Source organism: Alternaria infectoria (assembly GCF_024043175.1).
Source record: "Alternaria infectoria strain BMP 0036 chromosome Unknown scaffold_20, whole genome shotgun sequence".
Classification (NCBI taxonomy): Eukaryota; Fungi; Ascomycota; class Dothideomycetes; order Pleosporales; family Pleosporaceae; genus Alternaria; species Alternaria infectoria.
The window spans coordinates 273871-299332 of NW_026250709.1; the positions used below are offsets into that span (position 1 = coordinate 273871).

At 53.8% G+C, this 25462-nt stretch overlaps 9 protein-coding genes across 9 annotated transcripts in view; 3 read left to right on the forward strand and 6 right to left on the reverse strand.

The window, feature by feature from the left end:
• J4E92_009004 (uncharacterized protein) overlaps positions 1-4252 on the reverse strand; it is a gene marked incomplete at both ends in the record, with an annotated part of 5041 nt that extends 789 nt beyond the window's left edge. The window contains 5 exons of the mRNA XM_051500353.1: positions 65-753; positions 805-1010; positions 1061-2473; positions 2523-2593; positions 2649-4252. Coding sequence (XP_051349441.1) covers positions 65-753; positions 805-1010; positions 1061-2473; positions 2523-2593; positions 2649-4252 — 3983 coding nt within the window. The remainder of the gene's footprint in view (positions 1-64; positions 754-804; positions 1011-1060; positions 2474-2522; positions 2594-2648) is intronic.
• A 2093-nt stretch (positions 4253-6345) lies between these two features.
• On the forward strand, positions 6346-7429 carry J4E92_009005 (uncharacterized protein; the record flags this gene model as incomplete). Its single annotated transcript, XM_051500354.1, has 3 exons — positions 6346-6406; positions 6455-7063; positions 7116-7429. 3 exons carry the CDS (start codon positions 6346-6348, stop codon positions 7427-7429), a joined length of 984 nt encoding a protein of 327 aa, XP_051349442.1.
• Positions 7430-9678: 2249 nt separating this feature from the next.
• On the reverse strand, positions 9679-10635 carry J4E92_009006 (uncharacterized protein; the record flags this gene model as incomplete). The annotated part of the gene is made up of 1 exon (XM_051500355.1): positions 9679-10635. The coding sequence occupies one exon, from the start codon at positions 10633-10635 to the stop codon at positions 9679-9681; it is 957 nt and encodes a 318-aa protein (XP_051349443.1).
• Positions 10636-11432: 797 nt separating this feature from the next.
• On the reverse strand, positions 11433-12297 carry J4E92_009007 (uncharacterized protein; the record flags this gene model as incomplete). The annotated part of the gene is made up of 2 exons (XM_051500356.1): positions 11433-12096; positions 12146-12297. 2 exons carry the CDS (start codon positions 12295-12297, stop codon positions 11433-11435), a joined length of 816 nt encoding a protein of 271 aa, XP_051349444.1.
• A 2804-nt stretch (positions 12298-15101) lies between these two features.
• Positions 15102-15933, forward strand: J4E92_009008 (uncharacterized protein; the record flags this gene model as incomplete). Its single annotated transcript, XM_051500357.1, has 2 exons — positions 15102-15208; positions 15255-15933. 2 exons carry the CDS (start codon positions 15102-15104, stop codon positions 15931-15933), a joined length of 786 nt encoding a protein of 261 aa, XP_051349445.1.
• Positions 15934-16599: 666 nt separating this feature from the next.
• J4E92_009009 (uncharacterized protein) lies at positions 16600-18213 on the reverse strand (the record flags this gene model as incomplete). Its single annotated transcript, XM_051500358.1, has 1 exon — positions 16600-18213. The coding sequence occupies one exon, from the start codon at positions 18211-18213 to the stop codon at positions 16600-16602; it is 1614 nt and encodes a 537-aa protein (XP_051349446.1).
• A 559-nt stretch (positions 18214-18772) lies between these two features.
• On the reverse strand, positions 18773-19931 carry J4E92_009010 (uncharacterized protein; the record flags this gene model as incomplete). The annotated part of the gene is made up of 2 exons (XM_051500359.1): positions 18773-19813; positions 19863-19931. The coding sequence occupies 2 exons, from the start codon at positions 19929-19931 to the stop codon at positions 18773-18775; spliced, it is 1110 nt and encodes a 369-aa protein (XP_051349447.1).
• Positions 19932-20495: 564 nt separating this feature from the next.
• On the forward strand, positions 20496-21156 carry J4E92_009011 (uncharacterized protein; the record flags this gene model as incomplete). The annotated part of the gene is made up of 2 exons (XM_051500360.1): positions 20496-20885; positions 20950-21156. The coding sequence occupies 2 exons, from the start codon at positions 20496-20498 to the stop codon at positions 21154-21156; spliced, it is 597 nt and encodes a 198-aa protein (XP_051349448.1).
• Positions 21157-21739: 583 nt separating this feature from the next.
• Positions 21740-23498, reverse strand: J4E92_009012 (uncharacterized protein; the record flags this gene model as incomplete). The annotated part of the gene is made up of 3 exons (XM_051500361.1): positions 21740-22107; positions 22149-22996; positions 23047-23498. 3 exons carry the CDS (start codon positions 23496-23498, stop codon positions 21740-21742), a joined length of 1668 nt encoding a protein of 555 aa, XP_051349449.1.
• Between the last annotated feature and the right edge of the window lie 1964 nt (positions 23499-25462).

Genomic DNA, 25462 nt, shown 5'->3' on the forward strand with positions numbered 1-25462 from the left:
TGACGCAACGCCATCTTTGACAGGTATGGTCGCAAAGTCTTTTATCTTAGTCGCAATCTTGGACGGCACAGGCAATTCCCTCTTGCCCTTGTCCTTCGCATTCGAAACTTTCCTAGACATTGAAGGCTTTGGAAGGACTTCGAGAGCTTCCTGTGGCTCGCTGCTTCTCCGACACTTGACGTAAAAAGCAAAGGTACTGCCTTTGCCTGCTTCGGAAGAAACGCCAATCTCTCCACCCTGGAGTTCAGTCAATTCGCGTGAGATGAACAGACCAAGACCTGAGCCGCCGTATTGGACATGCGTTCGAGGGCTTGCTTGGGAAAATCGTTGGAAGAGGAGCTTCTTTTCTTCCGGCGTAAGACCTCGGCCTGTGTCTCGCACTGCAAACTCCAGATAAATCTCTTCACCATCGCCCCAGTCCGGACCGCAAGTTTGATCGGTCCTCTTCGCTCGCATGGGGAAGTAGCTAACGGTGGGATGATCGCTGGCTGACGGTCGCTCTCTCGATGCTGATAATACGACTTTGATGGTCCGGGTCTCCTCGGTGGTAGTGAACTTGATCGCGTTGGTGGTGAGATTGATGAGAACTTGGAGCACCCGAGATGGGTCAATCTTCACCCAGTCGACACCTAATTTGGTGAACGAATCGGTAAGGACAAACTCCATCTGGATACCAGCCGTTTGAACTTCTCCTTCGAACATTTTCAGGGCGCGCTGTACGACTTGTAGTGGTTGAGCGTCGACCGGTGTTACCTGAAGCACTCGTTAGAAAAGATGTTGCGAATATGCAGATCGTGTTCGTACCATTAGCATTGCGCTGTCGAGCTTTGATAACGTCAAGACATCGTCGACAATGCGCTTCTGATGCTGTGCGCACAAAGCAATCGTCTGCGCCGCGTCTATAGAATCGGCCAAAACGGTCTCGTCAATGACGTTGGAGCCTGACGCTCTGAAATCGCCCAGGATGGTGCTGATCTCGTCGGCACATTGCAGGATAGCAGAGAGGGGATCTTAATCGTAGTCAGCATAAGAAGAATTCTCGTACACGGCAGTATCATACTTCTCATCTCGTGCGAGGTAATGTCGATGAAGTTCTCCTGCTGTCGTTTGAGCTCAACGGCTTCCTCCATTTTTCTCTTTTGGAAGCCCTCGGCCCATTTCTGTGGAGAGATGTTCGTGATGCTTCCGAAAACACTCTTCAGTTGCCCATCCTCATCTTTCTCCGGGTACGCCTGAAACAAAACCCACGTTTCGCTCTTGTTCCGGTTGCGGTCCTCCCAAGGCGCTTTGAATCGGAACTCGATGTTGATAGGAGTGGTGTTGTTTACCAGTTCCTTCCAATGCGCGAGAATGAGGTCTTGGTCCTCGTCTTTGACATAGTCAATCCATCTGTCGGTCATCTCCGGCTCTCTTGGCACTCGCGCAATCTCATACCACGTGTCGTTGCAGTAGGTGATGCGCCCAACGTGGTCAGCAATGAAGAGACCTGCAGGAGACAATTCAGCCATCCGCGTAAATCTCGTCTCGCTTTCCCTGGCTTCTTGTGTACGTGCAGCGAGCTGCGTAGAGAGGTTGTAACGGTCTTCTGCTGCGAGCCGGGCTGCCCTCTGCCCCCTTCGGATTTCTTCTTCGAACAAAACGACGGAAGCGAGAGAGGTCGCGAGTTGGCGACTCAATAGCTGGATGAAGAGGTTGTAATCGTCATCGTAAGGCCTTCGCGGATTTATGCCCATGACTAAGAAGCCAAGTATGTTTTCACCAGTCGTAGGATGAATCGGGCAGATGACCACGTCGCGGCAGGGATCGCCAAAACCTCGCCATTCGAGTCCGTCCATCATGGAATGTGGCAGGTCGGCTGATCCTATGCTAACGACCACGGGCTTGTCGGTCTTCATTACTTCGCGGAAAACCGGCCCGAATCCTTCTTGCCCTTCTTTCAAATCAATGTGGTCAGGGGCAGCTTGATGGCCGGCTGGCACACCAAGCGAGCCCTCGAGAAAACACTGTTTCGAGCCAAGCAAGCTGCTAGATTGCAAGGAAGACGAGTCACTATCATTCTCATCGTTTACGCTGTAGAGCATTACTACCGGGGTATCGAACTCGTTCTCGGTGAGTGCTATTAGCACTTGATCCCAGAAACCCTTTACTTCCCGAGCGGTGGCAGTCCGTTCGCCGACTTCGCGGAGAGTGAGCATTCGCCTTTCCGCAATCTTCCGTCGTGTCTTTTCGAAAGCTGGGTTGTAAAGACCCATGACCGTGCCGTCTTCGCCGACCATAGGGATGATGGACCACGAGAAGTACGTTTCCTCAAGGAAGCCGCTGCGTTTCATAAACAAGCAGTCGTCGTCCTTCATAGTCGCTTGCCCTGTGAGACGGGCGTTTGCGAATACTCCCTTGACCTCATCCCAGATTTCCGCCCAAGCTACTTTGTAACTCTGGCCCATGAGCGCAGGATGCTTCTGTCCTGCAAGCCCTGATCAAGATGTTAATTGATGTCTGAATGTCAGTACGCGACTACTTACCAATATAGGCTTCGTTGTAGATAGCCACAAGCTCTTCTCCCCAGTACATAGCTGCAGGATGGGGACTCGCCCTGATCGCCATTAGAATCGAAGCTCAAGTGTTCCGCGCCATGATAGTCAACTCACATGATGAGATTACACATTGCGCGAAGGTCGTTGGACCAGTATTCGATGGGGCCCAAGGGTGTAGATGCCCAATCGATTGAGCGGGCAAATTGTATGTGTCGAGGAAGAGAGGGCGATATGGCTAGTCTGGTCCAGTCGAAGAAACCCATGTCGTGGTGCTCATTTCGGTGGGTGTTAGTTTCTCTATGAAACGGGTCAACGTCGCCTGCAGTGTGAGCTCGCAATACGCACTCGTTCCCAAAGGAAGAGGAATCTTCCGCTGCGGATAGGTCGATCTGAGATAGCCTAGGAATCATGCTATTGCCTCTGTCGGCGAACTTCTTGTAGTTTGGTTCAGGCTGGGGCGCGGAGATGGGAGGCGTCGGTTCACCCTGGGGGATCGTAGGGATGGTGCTCCCGAAGTAATCTTGCGGTTCGCCTTGTTGCGTGGAGGGTACGGAGGCATCCCCGTTGGCTCCAGACTCAAGGCCTGCGGACGAGGTTGAAGGTATAGCGAAATCGTTGGGGCCGTCTACAGCGGGCAGAACTATGGCAGGGGCGGACACGGTGCCAGAAACGACGCGCAACCGTTTCCGCAGGGTGTAACAAGTCCATACAATGCCACCATGTTCTACCGGGGAAGGATTCGCCCCAGAACCATCTCCCTGGACTGCGGTGCTCAACAGCCATCCTCGAAATTGTTGTGTTGCGTGCGCCATGTCATGGTCGGAGGGAGTGCCCGCAGGCTTGCCAGCTACCAGCTCCCAGGTGGAGGAGTCTAGTCGGAGGGCACTGTTGGAGAAGAGTATCTGCAAGCTCGACGATTCGGGAATGTAGTTTGCAAAGTCGCCCGTGTCGACGATGAAGGTGGGCCGCTCATCCTGCTCGAGCAGCTCGACTATGCCGATGGAACCCAGCACGCGCAACGGATCATGCTTGTCGCGCGAATCTGGCGATGCTGCGGGGGGCAGGCTTGAGCGCTCTGACGTGCGCCCGCTGGCAGCGCCCGAGGGGCCTGGGGGACTGAGGCCGCTGAAGGTGCCCCGTGCGAGTGTGACGGTCTTGATGCCACTGTCCTCGCGTGTCTTGCTCAGCATCCTGTAGGCCTCGGAGGTGGAGAAGCGTGCGGGCAGCTGCGGTCGGATATTGCGCGACGAGGAGAAGAACAGCGGCGAGGGTGGCTGGCCGTCGAGACGGAACTGGGCGCTCTTGGAGAAGCCGAAGTGGTCGAGCGAGTGTCGCGAGCGTGGGTGCGCTTTTCGGCGCTTGTGCAGCGGCTCGCTGGCGGGTGCTCGTAGGTGCGGCGATGTAGGCGCGAGGGCGTCGTCGGAGGGAGGAGCAGGGCGCTTTATGCCAATGACCTGGCGAGCGCCGTGCGCAGAAGCCGGCGGCGGAGTGCAATGGCGACGGTCAAGCGGCGAATTTGGCGTCCATGGAGGCTGCAGTATGGCCAAATTGGATGTTTCGTCGAGGGCGCTGGGCGGGTCCGGGGTCGTGGTCGTGGGTGACGTAATTGGAGGCTCGTGATACAGGGCAAACTTCAGCCTGCGCTGCTCGGGCGTGGTGTCGTGATCGTGAGGCGTCGCCGTGTCAATACCTGTGAAGATGGACCGCGGCTCCCTCATAGAAATGCTGGGATGCGAGGCGACAGGCAGGGCGAAAGCCGTTGATGGCGGCCGCACGTCACGCTGCAACGTCAAAGGTCGGTGTGGTGGAGCGTCGTCTCGAGATCTAGCATGCAGTCTCACCGCGTAGGGGCCGAGTCGATGACACCGGGGAACGACGGACGCTCAAGGGCGGCTTCTGCGATGGCGAGGCTGGGCGGGTCGGTGTGCAGCTGCGCGGCGACGGTAGCGATGACGGTGGGATGCGGTGGGTGTCGTGTCCTCAGGGCATCATCGTGATGGCGACAGTCGCTCTGCACATTTGTTTTCAGCCGTCGCTCTGGTGCAGCCAGCGTACAGGACCTCGGGAGCGTCCAGAGCTGTAGATCTCGCTTGCGCGCGTGCTTGGCCCTCCCTGCAACACCCTGGCCAGCCCATCGCCATCGAGATCGCTCTCACCATCCTCTCGTGCCTAGCTTCACATTCGTCACGCCCTGGACAGCTATGACGCCGTGCATGGCATTCTGACATGCCCATCTGTGCCATCTGCAGCAGCTGGAATGCTGTGGCCCGTCAGTGCACCGCTGCTTTCGCGACTGTGCTGGTCCCCACGTCATGCATCTGACGGGTCTAGACTCGAGCCTCAGACCCGCACCCATTCAACACATGACCCTCTGCATCGTCGCAACCTTGAACCTAAACTTCGAGAAGCCCAAGACTTTGGAATCGTGGACTTGGTTTCTTCTAGCTTGTAATTTTCTTCCAGGCACACACTAATAGATGCTTCTTTCCGCCGTGTGCTGATCTGTATTGGTCGCCCCTTTCTTACGATGGTACCCTCCGTTCAGTTCACATTACGCGAATACCGCCAAGTCTTCCCTACTCTTTACCACCTGCTACCCATCTCATCGTTAACCGCGAGAGACGAGATAATCGTACAGGACGACTTCTCGGCTGCTTCTCGGCACCCCCCAACCATGGGTGAGCTTGTTGTGCCATTCCCACGTGCGCGCACCGTTCCGCGTCCGGGCCCGGGCCGACCTGATGTTTTCGAGTCATAGTCACGTGACCGTCTATCATTCTCTCCAGGCACCGTGGCCGCACCCGTACGACCCACTATTGTACCTGCCATAGCAGCCGCGCAAACGGTATCATCAAGGTTTGAAACGCATGCAGTCCATCTTCCTCGTCGTCGGACTTGTCTTGTACTCATTCAAAGCATTCCGTTGGCATCGAGAAGCCTTGCCGTTTTCGCCTGCTACCACCCGCGTTTGCGACGACAATTTCAAAACATGCGCGGCGGTGCAACATGGTTGAGGTCATCGCATCTCCGAGTGACATCATGCAGCATGCGACACTTCGTGTTCGCAGATATCGTGGCACGATGGGGGCACAAGTCGTCTCGGCTGCAACTGCCTCGGAATTTAGCCACCGTGGCAGGGCATTAATGGCGCATGCGTCGCCAATCCCAGCCACACCACGCTGTGCCATCCACGCCTATCAATAACGATTCCTTGCTTCCGTAATCGAGCAGAAATTTACACTGTTGAAGTTGAGTACTGCGATCAGATCAGAAAAGAAAGAACAGGAACACCGAGATCAATCAAAACTGTCCTCGACTGGTCGTCGCACGAGATCAATGAGCACATCTCCACGACCCGACACTGAACGCGCAGCGAAGCGGCCCTCATATATCCACGCCAAGCTTCACTAATAGAACTCTTGCAAACCATGGAGCTCCGGCTAGCCGCCAGACGTATCAGGCCGGTTCATCACCCCACTTTTCCTGCCCGCCTGTCAGTAGAGTGGTCAGCTTCGACATGCCCCTCCACTCGAAGCCGTGCTGCTTCCCCTCATGCCATCTCCATCTGGCCAAGCATGTACAGCATGAGTGATTTGCTCAAAGACAACTGGGGCAATGCGCTCCGGGGCTGCTGTGAGATGCCCCGCTGGCAACGGACTGTGCACAGATCCATTTGCTTTAAAGTCCTGTCGCGCCCCGCGCATACTATCAGCTCCATACTTGCTTCTCTCTGTGCTTCCTGCTACCCCACATACTGTTTTCTTAGATATACCCACCAGACAAATACACAATTGCCAGGTAACAAACCACCATGGATTTCCTCAAGAAGAAGATGAAGGAGCTCATGGATGACGACGACAAGAAGCCGGCCGGTGAGTAACTCTATAACAAACAAAGGGACCAAGTACTTATTTGGATAGACTCTCATGCTGCACCCGGTGGTGCTGGCCCTGGTGATCGCGCGCTTTCTGATAGCTACTATGGAGGTGGACAAGGCGGCCCTCCCCAAGACCAAGGCTACCCGCCCCAGGGACAAGGTTACCCGCCTCAGGGTCCTCCTCAGGGTCAAGGATATCCACCCCAAGGATATCCGCCTCAAGGTCAAGGTTACCCACCTCAGGGCTACCCACAACAGCAGCCTTATGGCGGCGCCCCCACACCCACAGGTCCACCAGCGCCGTACGGAGCGCCTCCGCCGATGCCACCGGGCTGGACTCAGCAATGGGACCAGAACAGCCAACGATGGTTCTACATTGAGCAAGCAACTGGTCGCACTCAATGGGACCCTCCCTCGCATATGCCACCTGGCCCATATGCACCACCCGCAGCAGGCGCACCCTACATGCCGCCAGCCGGTCATGACGAGCGCGGCCTGTTCGGCAACACCCACGGCCACCAGGGACACGACTACACGCAGTCTGGAGCTGCCACGAACGAGGCCGAGAAGAAGAAGGGCCATTCTGGTGCCATGCTCGCCGCCGCTGGTGTCGGAGGTATCGCAGCCGGTGCCTTCATTGGCCATCAACTCGGTATGTTGCTTTTGTGTATATAACATGCGGCAGCGCGTCTAACACATATCAGCCGACGACAGCAGCGACGACGAGAAGCAGCAGTCATATGCGCCTCCAGCGGCGGCTCCCGCAGCTGCTGCAGGCGGCTACGGTGCTGACCCTGGTTACGGTGCTGATCCCGCCTATGGCGCTCCTCCCCCAGCAGACCCTAATGACTATGATAACCACCCGGCCTTTGAGGAGCCCCCTCCCGTTCCCACCCATGACGCCGACGGTGACTCCATCTCAAGTAGTGACCGTGAGTCCATGGAGGAGAAGCGCGAGGAGCTCATCGAGGCGCAGGAGGAGTATCAGGAGGAGCTCGAAGAGAACTACGACGACTAAGCGCAGAACTTTCGTTCGTCGTACGATCGATCGGTGCGTAGGAAAAGGGAGGATTACGAGTGTGACGTCAGGTATTTTCTAAGACTTATGAGCCACGAGTATTGTTAGCATAGTGCAAAGAGGAAGGATCAGCCAACTTGTGATTCTCTCACTCGGATTCAAAGGAAAACGGTTTCAGATTTGTACAAACTAAGGCAATATCACTTAACTCCATCGTCACTGCAGTGACGAACCAGGGCCATTATCCCGTACCTCTTCACCATTGTGCCCCCATCGAAAACCCATGGATATCCGCGCCCTTGCAACGAGAGAACGTAGTGAGCGTGTATTCATCCCTTTCCCTCTAAACCATCGTCTTCACCGTGTCGCATGTTGTGGTGAGCGTGGCTAGCAGCAGTCGCAGCAGTCCAGGCAATCGAGGCAGCATTCGCATGTCTCACCGCAGAGCCAGCAGCAGCACAAGGTCGCAAGACTAGTCGTCGCATTAGCTCCGTTCCTCTTCTTTAACTATGCAACACCTAGCCAGTGTTGCGAAAGGGAAGAAAAGACTCACCAAGCAGTCAGGCATCCCCTCTCCTTCTTTGGTTCCTCTTGTGGCGGCGGTGGTCCTTGTTGGTAGTACATCTAGTTCACGAACTGCGTCAGCCACACCCAGAATCACCGCAAACTTGCAATTGCACATTGTGACAATAGATTAGACTTACCTGTTGCTGAGGCGGCGGATACTGACCATAGCCCGGCTGCGGAGGGCCATAATAGCCAGGTTGTTGGGGAGCAGGGTAGCTCATATTTAATAATTTGGTGTTGTAGACCTGACGTTGGAATAGAGATGCGGGCTCGTGGCTGGTGAAGCGTCTAGCTCGTGGTGTGGCAAGTGAAGAGAGGCTGGTGGTGAGGGTGTGCTGTGGCAGAGGAGTGTGGCAGACGATATGTGTGGCACAGCAAAGTGGAACTTTTAGGGGGACCAACCCGTGTCTTTTAAGATTGCACGTCTTGACGCGCCTGGCTATTGCTTTCGGCAAACGGCAACACCGGATCTGCGAGGTAGAGGGTGCGAGAGGCTATGCACGACCCAACGTGCTCATCGTAATTCACCGCGTCCATGCCGGTATACGTTCCGTACTTTTGGACTGCAGCGGGTGAGCTTTGCTCGGCGCCACATGTGTGGCAGTCAGGGCGCGTAGCTGTGGCATTTGCTCGGGCTTGCTGAGGCATGAGTGGGACCAGGCGAGCCACTGCTGTGACGATGGACGCACGACCCTTGTCATACGCGTGTGCAAAGTCTTGGTATGTAAGGCGCATGACTTGAGAGCGTTTCGTTCTGCGAGCGAAAGATACGATCTACGCTGCTTTGCTACGTGGTGCGGTGTTGCCATCATGTCTGTCCAGAATGCGAGATACAGCAAATTAACAACCCACGTATAGGTTTTCGATACTTCTTACCACTGATCCGGGAAAAGCGTGAGCTGAAATGACCTTTTCGTGAATGGCACATGTGAGGTGCTGTTGGGATGCATATGCGAGCTTGCCGTCTGTTCCGGACGCTAGTGACCAATGTAGCTTAGTTGTGGCGCCACTTTTCAACAGGCAATATTAGACGGGCCAGTCAAGTGGCTCAGTCGTTTGTCCCTTTGGCATGAGAGCAGCGACGAAGCTGGTGCTCTGACGATATCATGCCTACGACATTCCTTCCACGAATCTATTTGTGAAGCCTGATACGAAGACGAAAGCACCGCCAAGAGATCTGAAAGCTGTTGTGGTATTGATGCCAAAGACCTTGGGCGGCGCGGATGCGTCCGGCGCCAAGTCAGCATATACGCCGTCGGCGACCAAGTGGAGAGTGCGGTCCGAAAAGCGATGTTTGTTACTCTGGTTGGGAGCCGGCTTGGCGGTGAAAGGACTTTGAGGGCAGTCAACTAACCAACATGGCGACTTCTTGTGGCGCAGGTGAGGCGCAATCTCGATGCAAGCAATGGGATCCCAGGATTGTCAGTGCCAAACAAACGGGTCGATCCGTATGACAGCTCGTCGTTTCGTACTGTTAGACGACTCGTAGCTTTCAAGGTTGGTAGACAAAGCAGAAGAGCGGCTCGTAGACGTCGTAGTGTGGAACTCGAAAGGGGCGCACATGGATGATCTTTCGCTCGTTTGAACAATTGATACGTTGCGCGGTCGACTCCTTCACAAAAAGTAGCGAAGACTGCCACGATTGACAACCCTTGGGGTTACGGTACGTCGTCACCGGATTCCTATGCTTCCGCTGGCCGAGGCACAAAGCCCCGTTCGGCTCTTCGCTTCTGCACCCATTCGCCGAAGGGTTTCCAGATAGCCTCTTTCTCGGCCGGCTTCAGACTTGCCGCTAGACCGCTCGTACTCGTAGTAACAAAGACCCTGGACCCATTCCATACATTGCCATCGGCATCCTGCTCTTCCTGGCCGTCCTCGCTTTTGCCCATGTTGTGCTCCTCGTCCTGCCACCCATACTTGAAGTCTTTCTTGCCCATGTTCTTGCCATAGCGATACCGCCAGATGGCTTCCCATATACCCTTCCCTACTATACACACAGCCTCTGGCTTGTATTTGAGGAACTTGGCATCCAGTTGTGCCGTACCGGCCGCAGTCTCCTCTTTCGAGAGCTCGGCAGCGTCTTTGGAGGGTCTCTCGACAATATTGGTATTACCCATGCAATACAGAGCGGGGAGACTCCGATCCTCCTCAGGCTTCAGTCGACGGTCGGTAAGTCCTGAGGAGTGGAGCAGCTTCCAGAAAAGGTTCGAGGGATGGGCATAAGCATGCCCTGCAGCGGCCGTCTGAACACCCGGATTCGTGCCAACAAAGACACAGATCAGATAAGGCTCTAGTATGTCGACCAGCGGCGATAGATGCGCGTATTTGGACGGGTCAGCATATTTGCTGGGTTTCCTCTTCTTCTTCGGTCGTGGGGAAGGTTCCGGTGCGATCTTTGCGGCCGCTGTCACAGTAGTCCTAGTGCGCTTTCTAGGTTCTATCGGCGATCCGGGTGGCGGTCCGGTACGTTGCTCCGTCTGCGTTTCTGTGTATTGGAACTTCTTCAGTCGGTCTTGGAAGGATGCAGACGATGGTGTCGCCAGCTGATCATCGGGTTCTCTGACATCGTCATCACTCAGAACTGGTAGAACTGCTTCAGCTTGCTCGCTATACCGCTGGTTCGAGCGTGTGCGGGCCATGCGCGTTACGTTGTGTCTCAAATTTGAGGAGGAATGCGGTCACAGCAAGTCGCGTCCCTTCGAGATCCAGACGCGTTGACGTCATCGGACCCACTTCGCGTAGAGCCAATCGCTACCTGTGCACTCGAACAGCACCCACCGCGACGCAGCCTTCACGAAACCGTTCTCTATGTACGCATGCATTCATTTCGGAAGTATTTACTAATGTACAATTGAGGCATACCCGCTCGTCCTTCTCTTGATACCTTTCATGGCCCTTGGCTGTACCTGGGTCCACCTCTTTGACAACCGTGAGTGTAGAGAAAGCCATACAGTATACATCTTCGTATGTACGCTAGATGGCGATGATGATGCTGTTTTGTCTTGGCGGCATCGTTTCATCAAGCACATTTCAACTAGAACCCCCGGTCCAAAGCTGGTCGCAACAATGTTGTCTCTGCCTTCTCCCATTCGGCGAAGTTTGTCCAACACGATGAGCACAGTCGGGCTGGATGAGTTCCCATAGTTATGATACACGTCGAGGGAAGCTCGGATGTGGTCGTCGTTGAGTTGCAGTGCTTGCTTGGCCCCCTGTAGAATGGTTGCACCGCCAGGATGAATAGCCCAATCGAAGTTGGAAGCAGAACTGCGAGTTACCGATGCAGCGGCGTGAGAAGTATTGAGGGTGGCACGCAGTCGATCGAACAAGGGCAAGATGGCGTCGATGGCTGTGCCTGGAACATGTTTACTGATAGTAGCTATCATGCCTGCTAATATATCAGCATCAACTCAAAGCGACAGAAACGCAACACTGGGCGTTACGGAAACACACCATGCTTCTCGATATCGTACGAGATGTAGCTCGAAGTACCCGGCACGACTACACTGTCCCAATCCTTCAGCTCGAACACTGGCTTTTGCTTGTCTTCCAGCGCGAGACCGTTGCATACTGCTAGCGCCGCTGCGCCATCGGAGAATAGCGCTGGAGCTACGTGCAGCTGGTCGTCTTCACAGGCAGCTTGGACCTCTGCCTGAATAGAGAGACTGCATAGCTCGCACGCCATCACCAGGACGCGGGCGGGTCGTCCTCTTTGTGATGCGGCAGCGGCGATGCTAGCAGCCGCACGAAGCGCTGATAGACCGCCTGCACACCCCACGCCATGAAGTAGCACTCGTTGCACATTTGGACCAAGTCCAAGCTCCTGGCATACAAAGAGATCATAGCCGGGGTTGCTCTGATCAGTGCAAGTCACTGCTACCGTATGCGTTATGTCGCTGGGCTCAAGGCAAGCTTCTCGCATAGCCTTTTTGCACGCAGAGGTAGCAAGCTTTACACCTTCCGTCCGGAATATGCGGGAGACGGAGTCGGCATCCGATGGCGCAGCGTTGTCTTTCGTCCATCCTGCATAGTCGAGGGTAGTTGGGCGGGAGAGGATCTTGGTTTTCTTGTTGAACTGGATGAGCTTCTGGATACTGGTGAGGCTATTAGCATTGGACCAAAATTTTCCATGAAAGACACTGGATGACTGACGCTGGTGAAGTTATCTCGTCAGGGCACAAGCGCTGCAAGAAGTCCTCAAACTGCTCCTGTCTTACCGAATGGGGCGGGTACTCATGGCCCAGGCCAATGATGTATATAGCATCGTTCTTGCTACTGCGTGACATACCGTTCACTGAAGACATCTTCCCCTTGGATCAAAACCAACTGCGACAAGGAGGGCGTAAGCTTATCACTCTCTACTCCCTTACACCCGTCCCGTCACCCCATAGCAGATGCGCTCATCGCACCTACACCCATTCGCGATGTGTAGTCCAGACTCCGCCACTCTTGACTCACCCGTAGCCCGGAGTGCTCAACACATCCATACGAAGACTTGGTCTACCATGGCCTAGCTGAACAACCTTGTGATTTACGGGCTGAAAAGGTCCTCACCGGCCAGTGAGCACTACTTTTGCCTTTAGCGATGTGAAAATAGCCTACCGCTAGCGAGTAAGACATGAGATGGGTGTGATTTCGCTAGATCTGCTGCAGCCTCAGCACACCCGCGAAGACTTGGTATGCCACCAACAAGTTCGACTCGCCAACGAACTGCGGCCTGTTCGGAAGACTTCGAGCCTTGTGGCAGCACGAAACCGGCTTGTATGCCGTCAATAGCACGCCGCTGACGGGGCGAAAATGGTGAAGCCTTAGTGTTCGCGTTCCTGTATTCTGTGCTCTCGCGAAGAAATACCTCATTAGGCATTCAGAAAGGAGTTTTCGACACTTAAAAGTTAAGATTGTCGAAGATCATGTTGCTCCTCCTTTGTTCGATTATCACGCTGTGATCCTGCCGCTGCGTTCGGACATTTTCTTTGTTGAAATATCCCCCCTTGGTAACGCAGCTATGACCAATCATGGAAATGGAAATAGGAAATTATACATAATTTCTCAGGCCTTCATAGGGGGCCTCTGAGATCATTGAGGAACTCCGGTGAGTCGTCTGAGCTTCTCATACGTGAACAAGGCGGGAGAAAGAAGTGCACTAGGCGCTGGCGCTTGCCAAAGTCGCTAGCGAACCTTTCAGTCGACGATGTGTCTATCTCGCCGACCTCCATGGTCCCCAGCAATCGTGTTCGGCCGTGTTGGCGCCTTGATCATCTACCAATAGGTTGATGTGATAACGAAGACCGTCGAGAATGGACTACTGGTTGAGTCCGCATAATACTAGCCCGAAATCTCTCGATCCAAGCGAGCGCCACAAGACTGCCTGACCGGGGCATGCGAAGTGAGGGCCTATCGAACCAGCTAATGCCTCGCGATCTATTGTGAATTCTACCACCGGGAGGGGCGAGTATGCGAACGGGATATGGAGGACGAGGAGGCCCCAGATCTGACAATTGACTCCGGGTCAGTGCCAAGAGATAATGCGACGACACAGATGGTTTGACTACACATGAAGCTAGTGCGTGCCACGTTCGCCCGCCTTGCTTCTAGCAGCTGAAAATCCGTCATTTCTAGCGGTGGTAAGCGTAGTCAGCGTGTACGATCTGGTACTCGTTGAACCGTACGAGCCTCTCCACTGTCAACAACATCGCCAACAAGTCGTGTCACCACCGTCACACGCGATAGAGGGCGGAGTTCACTGTTCGGGGCAGGCTCTAGTACTTTTCCGGCGCGGAGATGATCTCCTTGAACGTCCAGAGACGTGTAGTCGAGGTCGTGGATTAGGATGGGGCCGCAGGATAATTTGAGTTGCAGAAGGATTCGAGCTATAAGCGAAGAGGACGTTCCCGAGAGGGTGTGGGTGTGGAGGACACGATACCCGGTTCGATGTCGAGATAAAGGTGTGGATGAATCCCGGTAACAACGTGGCACGGTCCCCATTTGTAGTGACAGATCTTCATCGCGGTTACTGCTGATGTTGTGATGGATGTTGGTGGAGAAAAGTCGTGACGTGCAGTGCGAGGAGATCTACTCCTGACCAATCGATGGCGGAGATGATGAGAAATGGATTTAGAGGGGTCGTGTTTATCTTCGCGATCGATTGGCGACACATCGTGTGCGGCTTACGGTGTGAGCAGAACGCGATTCAGGGCGTATGTAAGCGCCGTCTTACCTGGATGTGGCACAGCAAACGTATGTCAGATGCCATCAAATGTCGCCGACGGCTAACCTCGACAGAAATGGGGTCCTCGATCAACTGTAATTGTGTGCCATCATCGTGCTTCCCGTTATTGTTGAGCTTGCTGTGCCACATGCGGGGGTTCTGCCAATCCGCGGTCCGAACCGTAGTGGGTGTGCTAAAGTCGTCGGATGGTTCGCATCTGGTATATTGAGCTCTTTCCCGGGAAATGTGTTGGGTCCATCAACGGGCGGAACGCACAAGGACTTCCGGTGTCCATGGATAGGTACCTAAAGAGTGGGGCGTAAGCACGTGACCATAATCACCTTCACACCAATGCACACTTCAGCTCGGCGAAAGCGGCGAAGAGGGGCCAAAGGGATGTGCGTGTAATCCAATGGAGAGGGCTGGGTTGTATGTCAGATGCTTACAATGTGCAACTAATGTTAGAAGGTCTCGCACGAAGCAGGAGCCATTGCGAAGCTGTCGCAGAACCTACATGCATCCGGCGAGCTCGGTGTTTAAGGCGGTCAGTTAGGCCTCAACTCGGGTCATTTCATATCGGCGACTGCGGCGTTGCTTTCGGGCTTATGCTGCGTCTTTGAAGTGATTGCTGCTGTTTTCGCTTCCCACAGGATCCGTGCCATGCGCAATGCTTTCCTAATCCGGATTACTTCGCGTGGCGGCCAGACTAGTGTAGGATGTACCGCGAAAGCACTCGCGAAAAGCATCGTTGCCAGTTAGCACTCACGTGGTTACCTGTGTGCATTTGCGAAGTGGGTTCGAGTTTTGAGCGAGACACCGCTGCTTTGGAGTATATATCCTAGGAACTAGCATGCCATCAAAACATACTTTCCGATAGCGCTGTCGATCACAAAGAAAAACATGATGGTCATGGACAGATTCGACGACGTCTCATACGGATTTGATATGATGCGACAGCAGAATTTTGCATGGAACAGCGAAGTCCTTGTGGAGCAACTTAAGAAGCAGTGAGTGACGAATGCGACTGCGACCCGGTCAGGACTAATTTGCCAGAAACGACAGCCAAAAACCTCGCACACTTCGACTCGAAGAGTTGGCTTCAGACATCTACACACGTCTACCACGTGAGCTCCGCAACCGGGTGTATGCGTTCTGCGTCCAGGGATCCTATGACAACGAAGTCATCGTCCGGCGCACAGCAACCGGAAACGGCCGACGCTTCGCGCACCTCATCCGACAGGCGTGCGGCCAGCATTCCTACCAGTGGATCGAAGACCCCATCGCAGCCTATATGAGTGCAGAAGGTCTGGGTAGTGAGGTTGCCAGAGAATTGCTCGAATGCTACTACTGGACACGTACATTCAAATTTGCCCATCACGAGCTCTTTCTGCTCAAACCGTTTCTTGTAACAGATGGTTTCGGGCTGGGAATGATTCCAGCGCATTACGCAAGACGCTTGCACATACAGATTCGGCCGCTTGACTTTGCGTTTCTGTTGCCGGAGAAGCGGCTGTTTGAAGAGCGACGGTATTGCAAAACCATTGAGGGCCTCGCTGTCATCAAGACCGCTCGAACTGAGGTCGTAATCGAAGTCGATTTAGCGCAAGGGTCTCTGGGAGATGGTGATTACGAGCGCTTCTCCTACGAAGCTGCGCAGTTCATGCTGAAGATAGGGAGTGTGGTAGAAACTCTCAAAGGGACGGGACTGCGCATCAATCTAGCGACCATGTGACCTCGAATCTCAAAGGTCATCCGCATATTTTTGATTTTATGAAGCATATACTTTACATTAGCGTAGGAGTAAATGGGTAATCAGGACGCTTGTGCCTATAGGTGGTGCAGTCTTTTGTATGCTCCTTCTGATATGATCGGTATAATTTTGACCTCTGCGAGAAGTTTTGGTGGCGTGGCCAGGCGTAATTAGGCTTGCCGTGTTTCGTCTCTTATTGCTGCCATGCGATCCGTGGCTAGGCAATAGCTTCCGGCCCGCACAAAGGCCGAAAATGATCCCCGAGCGAGACCATCAATGGATGTCTTTAATTGGACGCTTTTGTGAGCTTCAAGGGATGATAAAGTGAGATGGAAAGCTGGTGTTGGTGAAAGAAGCTTGATGGAAGCTGCGTTGACGTGGGCCGAAGGATACATACGCTAGCCGGCGACAGGGGCCAAAGGATCGCGACTCCTCTCCACCAGCGCAGCTTGGCTTAAGCCACGACGCAACATCGTGACGATCAGCCAATCCCAGTATCTCAACCCAAGAGCCTAGACTGATCGTTTCTTTCTCGCAGATGGGACTGCGCGACAAATGCACGTTTCACGCGCTGTACGTAATTGTCAACTGCTAATGCAACTGCTCCATTATTTGTTGAAACTAGGAGTCCCATATACATACTAGCATCTACAGACCATATATGCTGTCTTTGTCGAAGAACACAAGTACTGCTTCACTACCCCTCACGTTCACTACAGCATTTGTCCCAACCGCTTCAACCACCGCGTTACCCATCGGCTCACCCTGAGGAAATGATTGTCCGGCCCAAGATGTCAAGGAGCTATTCCCAGTGTTTACGAATGGTGCCGTCAATCTCTTTATACCTAAACATCCGTCATCGGAACCCACAGCGCCCGATAGATCAACATGTACCGAGAAGTCATCTGTCGAGTTGGCGTAGAAAGGCTTCATGTTCACGAGTGCTAGCTTCGACAAGTGATCGTCGACGTAGAACGCATATGCAGAAAACGACTCTGGGTCAACGCCAGCAGGTGGCTCGAGAGCGCGAACCCGAGTGTCAGGCACAGCAAAGGCCTCAGCCATGAATAGCTGCGCGAGGAAAGAGGGCAGAGTTCGTGCCGGGCCTCTCAACTCGGTGTCGCGAGGATACAGCATTGAATAAGTGCTGAACCCTGGACTACCGTTAGCACCAGGCGTGTTGAGCTGTTCGTCCGACTGGAGGGCAAGCGTAGCACCCTGATGTAGATGCGTGGAACTGGCATTTCTTGTCGCGTAGATCAGCTCGCTATCAATGACCCAGAGTGCTTGCGCAAATGTATCGGTAACGTTTGGTGCTCCAGAGCAAGAGACGGAGTTGAACTCGCCAATGTTCCAGTTGTTTCCGGCATCGAGGGCAGCGCGGGCAGACGGGTAAATTTCTTCATCGCAGTAGCGTGTGAGCTCGGTATGATTGAGGATGTTTTCGATGGTGGCCAAAGCGGCGCGTTCTGGATCGCAGGTTGAGAAGGCATACGAGTGTATCGAATATATGCCAACCTGATCTTCTGAGTCGATTCCCGCTGGTATGAGCGCAGCGGGACGGACTTCAAGGCCTGAATCGTCGGTCGTGGCGGATGATGCCCACCAGCGTTCTTGGGGAAGATCTGAACTGTTTAAAGCATACAGCGCGGTATCGATGCTAGCCGTGTACTGTTTCCATTGCTGCACATAGGCCGCCGTCGAGTCATTCCACCGACTCTCGTCGTAGTTGGTCGGCTCGTTACCAAGTTCAAGGTACGCGACCTTGTCGGATTGATAGGTAAGCGATGCGACTGCAAGGCCTGTAGAGATTTCCAAACTCTCATTACCGAAGTTGAGAGTTGAGATGAACCTGGTGCCATTGGGGAAATTACTCCAACTCTTGTAGTAGTCAGGTCCAACAGTGGTCCGCCATACGCCGCCTTCCGGACTAGTGGTACGCACCACATCGCTACCGTCAGCGTCGAATATCATGCTGTCCATGGTGATGCCGCCAGGTCGTATGACAGGACTTCCACCATGCTCATGGATTCTGTTCAAGACATTGAAAGTAAGGTTGTTGGGAGTACTAGCATTACCGAAGAATTCAACCCAGAAAGCAGGTTCGAACGAGAATGAGGCAAAGGAGTTGCTATGTGGTATCGAAGCACCTTCTGCTGTCTTTGGTACGCTCAGACATGCGGCTCCGGAATAGTCTGTGGTTGGGTATGCGTGGACAGCAGAGGCTGCAAGGGAAATGGCGGCGACTCTGAGTGAGGCCATTATGGGAGTATTGAGATCGTTGGTGGTTTATGGAAGGAGCTGTCCATATTCCCATGGCTATCCGAGCTTCATATGCCATCGGAAGCTATGACAGAAAGCGTATCGACATCATCGTGCCTCTCTTTCTAGGCTAAAGCGGACGCGATTATTCCGACGGCCGCGAGATGTTCCATTGAGTTGTCGGAAAGGTTGCTGAAATGGTCCTAGAAGATGTGGGGAGGCTGCGGGGAATTGGCGGATCGTCAGGCTCGCTCCATAGCGGGGGCAAAAGTCGGGTTTAGCAACAAAGGGCTAAAACCATAGCACTAATCACCCGCTCATGAACCTGCGATACATCCTGATAGAGACCGAGTTCGCTAGTGCACAGGGATCTTCTATCCTGTTTTTCTAATCTGCCATTATTAAACCATGTAATCAGCTCGACATTCTGAGTATAATCACCAGGCAGCGGAGCATGGTAGACAAAGTCGAGAAGCGCGTTCTTGCTTCTTGCTGTATCCATAGAACGGAGATTAAAAGCCGTGGATTGGTAACAGATATCGATCGGCTCGGATTAGTACTATTTCGTACCCACGGCACCGTGCGGCACACCCGTCCTTCTCCGCATCATGACCTCACCCATTGCATTCCTCACCTCCTTCTCTTGATGCACCACATTCTGCACCATGTACTTCTTAAGTGCTTCCCTCAGCTCGCCCTTTGCCCTCTCGTTATCCCTATATGGTACGCTTTCCAGCTCCAGCAGTCTGTTCGCATCCTTATTGCTCTCCGCAACAAGCGCGCTGAGACGATCAAGCTGCTTGTGGCGAGTGTCTTCGGTATCGTCGTTGGCTTTAGCGGCATGTTGAGGGTCGCTTCGGTAAAGTGGCATGAGCAGACCGAGAAACTGCGTAAGGGATATCGCAGCTTTCTTCAATATGGTGATGATTTGAAAGGGTAGGTATGGGGGACGGAGGTTGGTTCTTGCGACGAACGGGTTCAGATATTTCGAGAGAAAGGTGGGGTAATCTGGACGAAGAGCGGTGCGGATTTCGAAAGTCGCAACAGCGAGAAGTCCTAGGTAGCGCCAGTAGGACCCGTCTGTTAGGAAGCCAAGGGCGTTTGCGCCTACTAGAATGATGAAGAGTACGCCGTAGGTAGTAGCGGTAGTGAGCAGCGCGCTGTCTGTGTAGTCCTTGATAGTCAAGCAACTCTGACATTGCGCAAAGATGCTTGGCCCGAAGCGGTCATATGCGAATCGCTTCACAGGATCCATTATAATATCTTTGGCTCGCTTCAGATGAACATAGAAGTCATTTGCCCTCTCCCTATCCACGTTCGGCCCAATCTTATCTGGGTGGTATCGGATCGTCAACCTCCGGAATCGCGTATTGAGTGTGCTCTCGTCGACGTCTAGTGGTACACCAAGGTCGTTGTATACATTGCTAGAGCGCTGCAAGTTGAAGTCGACTTCGTAAATGGTGAAGGCGAAGTAAGCGGCGTAGATGGCGATCAAGATGTTGCGGCGGTGCTTTATGAAGCGCGGAGTGCCGGGCTGCGGTTTCGGGTCGCCAGCGCGAATGAAGATGCTGTAGAGAATGGACTGGGCCCATCCCGCTGCCTGTGTCGCGTTAGATATTGCCGTGCCGCAGGTGTGAGGGCTAGCTTACGACAGGAATGAGAAACTGCCACACTAGGAAAGGACCCAGAGTGTCAAATGACACGTTCGATATCGCCATAGTGCTCGGTCACTGGCGTGGGAACATGAGGACGCAAGGTCGAAGTATCGAAGAGTGGAATGGAAGCCAAGTGTCATCGAGGCGCGCATTCGGAACGTTCCGAGCACTACCGAGGCACGTGCGTTCGCCGCAGCACCTTGAAGTCCCGACAGAACTACATGGTCTTATGAGGTGTGCCACACATACACAACAATTGTTTTGGTAGGATACATCTGATTTTGCGGAAATGTTGACTCATTGGGTGATTTGTATTGACTGATACAAAAAGCCTGACAGCATTCAAGCACTATGGGTAAGGTTGCTCCCGTGTTATGACGGGTCACCTTCAACACTAGCGAAAAGAAGATTGCGCCTTCGACTTGAGACAGAAGTCTGTAATTAGCTCGGACTGTCAGGGAAGTTACACTTTGATATGCATGGTGGCTTGCGATACCTATGTGATTTCTCAAGGTTGAGTCCAGCGATCTCACACTCACCCACTCATCTACAACACGCACACAACCATTGTGCACGTCTCTTCACAGCCAGCGAAAGATACCATAAAGCCCGCGGACTCTTAGCAAAATGACCACTGCCAGCGATATCGACAAGTCCTTCACCAAGGCGTTGAACGAAGCAGGCGAACTCTACAACAACGACCGCCTGGACGAGTGTATCGAAAAGACCCGCGCCCTTCTCGCCGACGACGCTATACCACGATACCACCGTATGAAAGCGCTCCTCTTGTTGGCTTCAACACTGGGCAACTGGTTAGACGCGAGTAACTGTCACGCGGAGGCAGAGACGCTGTGGCGTGTGGTCAGGCGCTGGAACCCAGAGGGCGAGGACGCTGTGCTCGATAGGCACATGGACGATGTGCGCGAACATTTAGATGAAGTGGGTGCTGCTTTGGAACGGACTGAGCCTGAGGACTACTTCGAAGATGACGTGGATGACGACGGCACGGCGCACGAGGTAAGCTCTTGCTATACGAAGTGCATGTGAGAGATATACTGACCTCGTGCGTCTCCTTCTGCAGGAGCAAGTGAATGATGAGACTGCCGCCATGGAGACCCTTGAACTGCCCCACGATGAGATGGAAGTTGAACCGCCTGTCGGTGTCCCCGCTATCGAGGTTGCTGCGATTGCTGGCGGTGTTGCCGCTATCAAGATTGCTGCGCCTGCCGAAGGCGGAAGTGGAACTGCAGATGATGCTGAACCTCAGGCTCCTCAGGGCCAAGGATGAAAATGTATGCCCGGACCTTTGTCAAATTTCTATTCCACTGCTTCACTGCTACCTTAATTCCCTGCTTACTGTATCGCAGTCTTGAAACCTGGCGCTGCGCATCGATGCTGGTCTTGCAAATGCTCAATCGTGGTCGTCGGCCTCACCTGCGCTGAGTCCGAACACGCCAGCATGGCAGCCGACTGCTACTTGTCAGCTTTCCTCCTCAAGCCCGCCTGCATCTAAGTAGGAGATATTGTACTGACGGTTCATCAGGGCGTGCGCGTTCAAGGGTTGATGAGACATAATGTAGTGAGAAAAGTCATAGATTTCTATGGTTGACGACATCTGTCGATCAATGGTATAAAACGATGCTATGCAATTAGAAACAAAACGAAACTCGCGCATTCCTTAAGACATGCGACGTAGCAAATTCCTCCATGCATCTCAAGCCTAGATGGGTGACGTTTGTGCGTCGGGTATAGTTCCTCCAGGCATTATGCATAACAAGTAACGACTCAACGATACCGTAGCGCACACAGCGCGCTCATTCGCAATCATGTACGACCAGCGCTCGTATCTTCGTCTTGCAACATTTCAGATCTTACATCTGACCTCCGGCCTGAGGCATCAGCTCCTCGTCTTGCTGACGCTTCTCCTTGAGCGATCCAGCAGCCGAGCGGTTCTCGACGTCGCTGTCGGAGAGGTCGTACTGGCGAACGGCTTCGGCGATCTGAGCCTCGTCCATCTTGGGGAGCTGCTTGGCGGCTTGCACGTAACTCATCTTCTCGGTGTAACCCTTGGCGAAGATGAGGTCAATTTCCTCGAGGGAACGACCAGCAGTCTCAGGGTAGAAGAAGTAGATGACGGGAATGAAGGAGGCGTTCAGAGCAGCGAAGAGGAGGTAGGTTCCCCATCCGATGTTGGTGATCAAAACGGGGGTAATCATGACAATGAAGAAGTTCCATAGCCCTGTTAGGATATTAGCAATTGTCTCAGGTGTCTAATTGTACGGGAAAACTTAAAGTTGTTGATCGTCGAAAAAGCATTGGCCTTCTGGCGGGTCTTGAGAGGGTTGATCTCAGCTGGGTACAACCAGGGAAGTGGGAGCCACGTGACACCGAAGAAGGCGATGTACAAGAACAGACCGACGGCGGCACCCTTGGCAGGTCCCTCGTTGTCCTCGTTCTCCACGCCACCGGGGAGCAGGCAGGCAAAGGTGATGATCATGGCAGTCATCTGACCGACGGTACCGATGAGGTACAACTTTCTGCGGCCGACACGCTCAACGAAGTAGAAAGAGGTAGCGGCGAACATGGCGTAAACGATCATGTTGACACCTCCGAGAAGAAGGGCGAGGTTGTGGTCGGTGTTCAAGGCGCTCTGGCACAGAATAGGGAAGTAGTAGATGACAGCGTTGCAACCGGACAATTGTTGCATGAATTGCGAGGAAGCGCCGAGGATAGCACGACGGAAGTGCTGGGACTTGCCACCGGTAAGAAGAGCCTTGGTAGGGACCTTGCCGCCACCACCAGATGCGCTGACTGCATCGCGAATGACTTGCATCTGGACAATGACCTCTTGGTCGTCGCGGGCAACACCGTTGAGACCAGCCAGTACAGTAGCGGCTTCGTCTTCGTGATGGTGGTTGAGGAGCCATCGAGGAGATTCGGGTAGCGAAATCATCATAACGATGACGATCATGGCGAAAACACACTGGAAAGCAATGGGGAATCTCCAGGTGAAGTCATCGGGACCGTAGAGACAGCCGTAGTCGATCCAGTAGGCGATGAGCGTACCAATGGCAACCATGGAACCCTCGATGCAAATAACCTTACCGCGGTTCTTGGCCTTGCAGCACCTAGAAATTGTTAATAATCGTTTGGAGGAGCAAATGTTGGAATGACGTACTCAGCTTGGTAGGTGGGAATGGTAGAAGTGTTGATACCGTTTCCAACACCAGTAATGCATCGTCCGACGATGAACTGGGCGGTAGCGCCACTGTTGGGAGGGACGCAGGCAATCTGAATGATGACACCGACGATCATAACTCCGGCACCCAGGAAGATACTCTTGCGGCGTCCAAGCTTGTCACCAAAGATGAAGACGAAGATGGCACCAAGCAGACAACCGACGGCATAGATGGAGACGACGAAACCCTCGTAGGTAGAGTCATCCTTGACTTCAGGGAACGCATCTTGGAAGGCGGGAGCAGAGATGATTCCACTCATGACACCCTGGTCATAACCGAAGAGTAGGAAGTCGGTAACAGCAACGATGGTGATGAGAACCTGGAGGGCCCTGCCGGACTTGCCCCAGTAGGTGGGAACACCATTTTCGGACTCCTTGATACGTGGCGGCATGGTTGCGTTGTATCGATGGAAACTGGAGAGGAGTGAGGAGATGCTGGGGAGGAAAGATCCGTGGGGAGAGAGTAGAGCTTTAAATGATCATCGTCCGTTGCGTACAAGGGTGTTCGGCAGAAACGTGGTTACTGGTCGTCTACCCTCGGCCCACTAAAAGATACGCTACCAAGATTCCGACTGACGCGTGGAGAAAACTAGATAACGATTTTTTTCCAACATCTTGGCCTTGGCTGGTGTAGCAGTATGCGAGCCTGAGGTGCGGGCGGTAGAGGCGCAAATAAACTGTGGATACAAAGGCGAACCTAACAGGGTCTGTTGGTGGAGCAAGCCATCTTGGGCCAATCTTGGAGAAGAGCGGAGGACGCTTGCAGTCCAACAAGCGCGCTCGGCACAGCATGTCTCTGCTCCTAGCCCGAGGTTACCTCCACATTACGTCATGTGCGCAGGGCTTGGGGTCAGCCTGGGGAAGACGCAGGTGAAACGATTGGTGAACGACGGGTTCGCCAGTCAGCACAGAAGGCTGGGAGAAGTTTCTTCGCCGCCTACGCCACCCGCAACCGCCTGTCAAAATCTACGGTACGCATGTCAAGATGATGCAGGAAGTTCGTCGTCGACTAGGACACCGGTGTAGGTCAAAGGCACCATCTCGGGCTACATGCCGCCGTGTACGGATAGCGTGCTAATTCCTCCCATAAGGCACGGTTTCAGTCTCAACAAGAGGGCGCTTGACGTCATGCACCGGCGACTCGCGTCCGTCCCCATGCAGGGTCTGACCAACCGTGCGCATGCGGCTCTGCAGCCTTTGCAGCTTGGCCGATGATCTTAACTAATAGAGACTGCAGTTGGTGGAGCTTGAACACGCCATGTGCTGCAACGGTGACGATGGTTGCTGTGATGGTCGATGGTCGGCTGTACTTCCTGGGATGGAGTGCAGCAACGTCGGGCGGCACTGCCGGCCGGGAGACGATTCGACGCACGTGATAGCGGCATCTCTCGAGACATTCAGATTAAGTTGCTATACAGCCGAGGATTTGCCCAGGCTTTCGGGAGCGCACTTGGTTTGCTGACACTCCTCCTACATATTCCCGCCGTGCGGTCGATCAGCTTGGTCGCGCCGTGGATGCTGCTCGGCAGGCGCGGTCGCGCTTTCTGCCATGGCGGGACAAATTGCCAATGCATGCTTGGTAGTCGGGAGAGGCTCGTGTGGAGTTCGCAAAGCCTAGCGTGGGGATGAGGCTGACATGTGCACCGTCTTGCAGATCTCGGGCCTTCCTGTTTCGGGACATCCGGGCGCATTTCACTGACCCAACTCCTTTCTCGTCACGCAGGCAGGAGTAAACAGCGGCAGCAACACCACCGAAAGCAGTCCTCGCAGCCTACGAGAGTGCTCCATACCGACAAGTCTACCCCAGGACCCAGCTAAACTGCGCCGATCTCTCCAGTACCCCATCAATCCGCCCCAAATTATGCTCCCGCAAGCATTCCACATGCCGGAAAAGACGGCTCCCATATCGTGTGCTAAAACACACCAAACGCCCCAACGACGTGGTAACTCCACATATAACAGCCAACCCCAATTTTATGTCGCTTTCGGGGCCTACTACACCGCACTCTCGCTCAAGTCCCTGCCAAGCGGCACACACTCCAGTCTGTCACCGGAACCGCCGTCTAATGTCGGGGTCTCCGCTTTATGCAAATGCCGTATTGATAATCACACTGATAATCACACTCCACTTTTCCATCACTCCCTCCAACGCAGGGTCGTTGCAAAATCCGCCAATTACTGTTGAATATGCATCATCGTCGTGACGGACCTCCACCGAGTTGCTGTTTTGATCCCACTTGGTTACCATCGTCGACCCCATTGCCAGGACTCTGGGACTGGGGAAAACGGCGGAGATCAAATTCAAGAACGTTTTGCTACGATCCCTAGCTCTTGCGTCTCGGTTCGATGCGAAGGT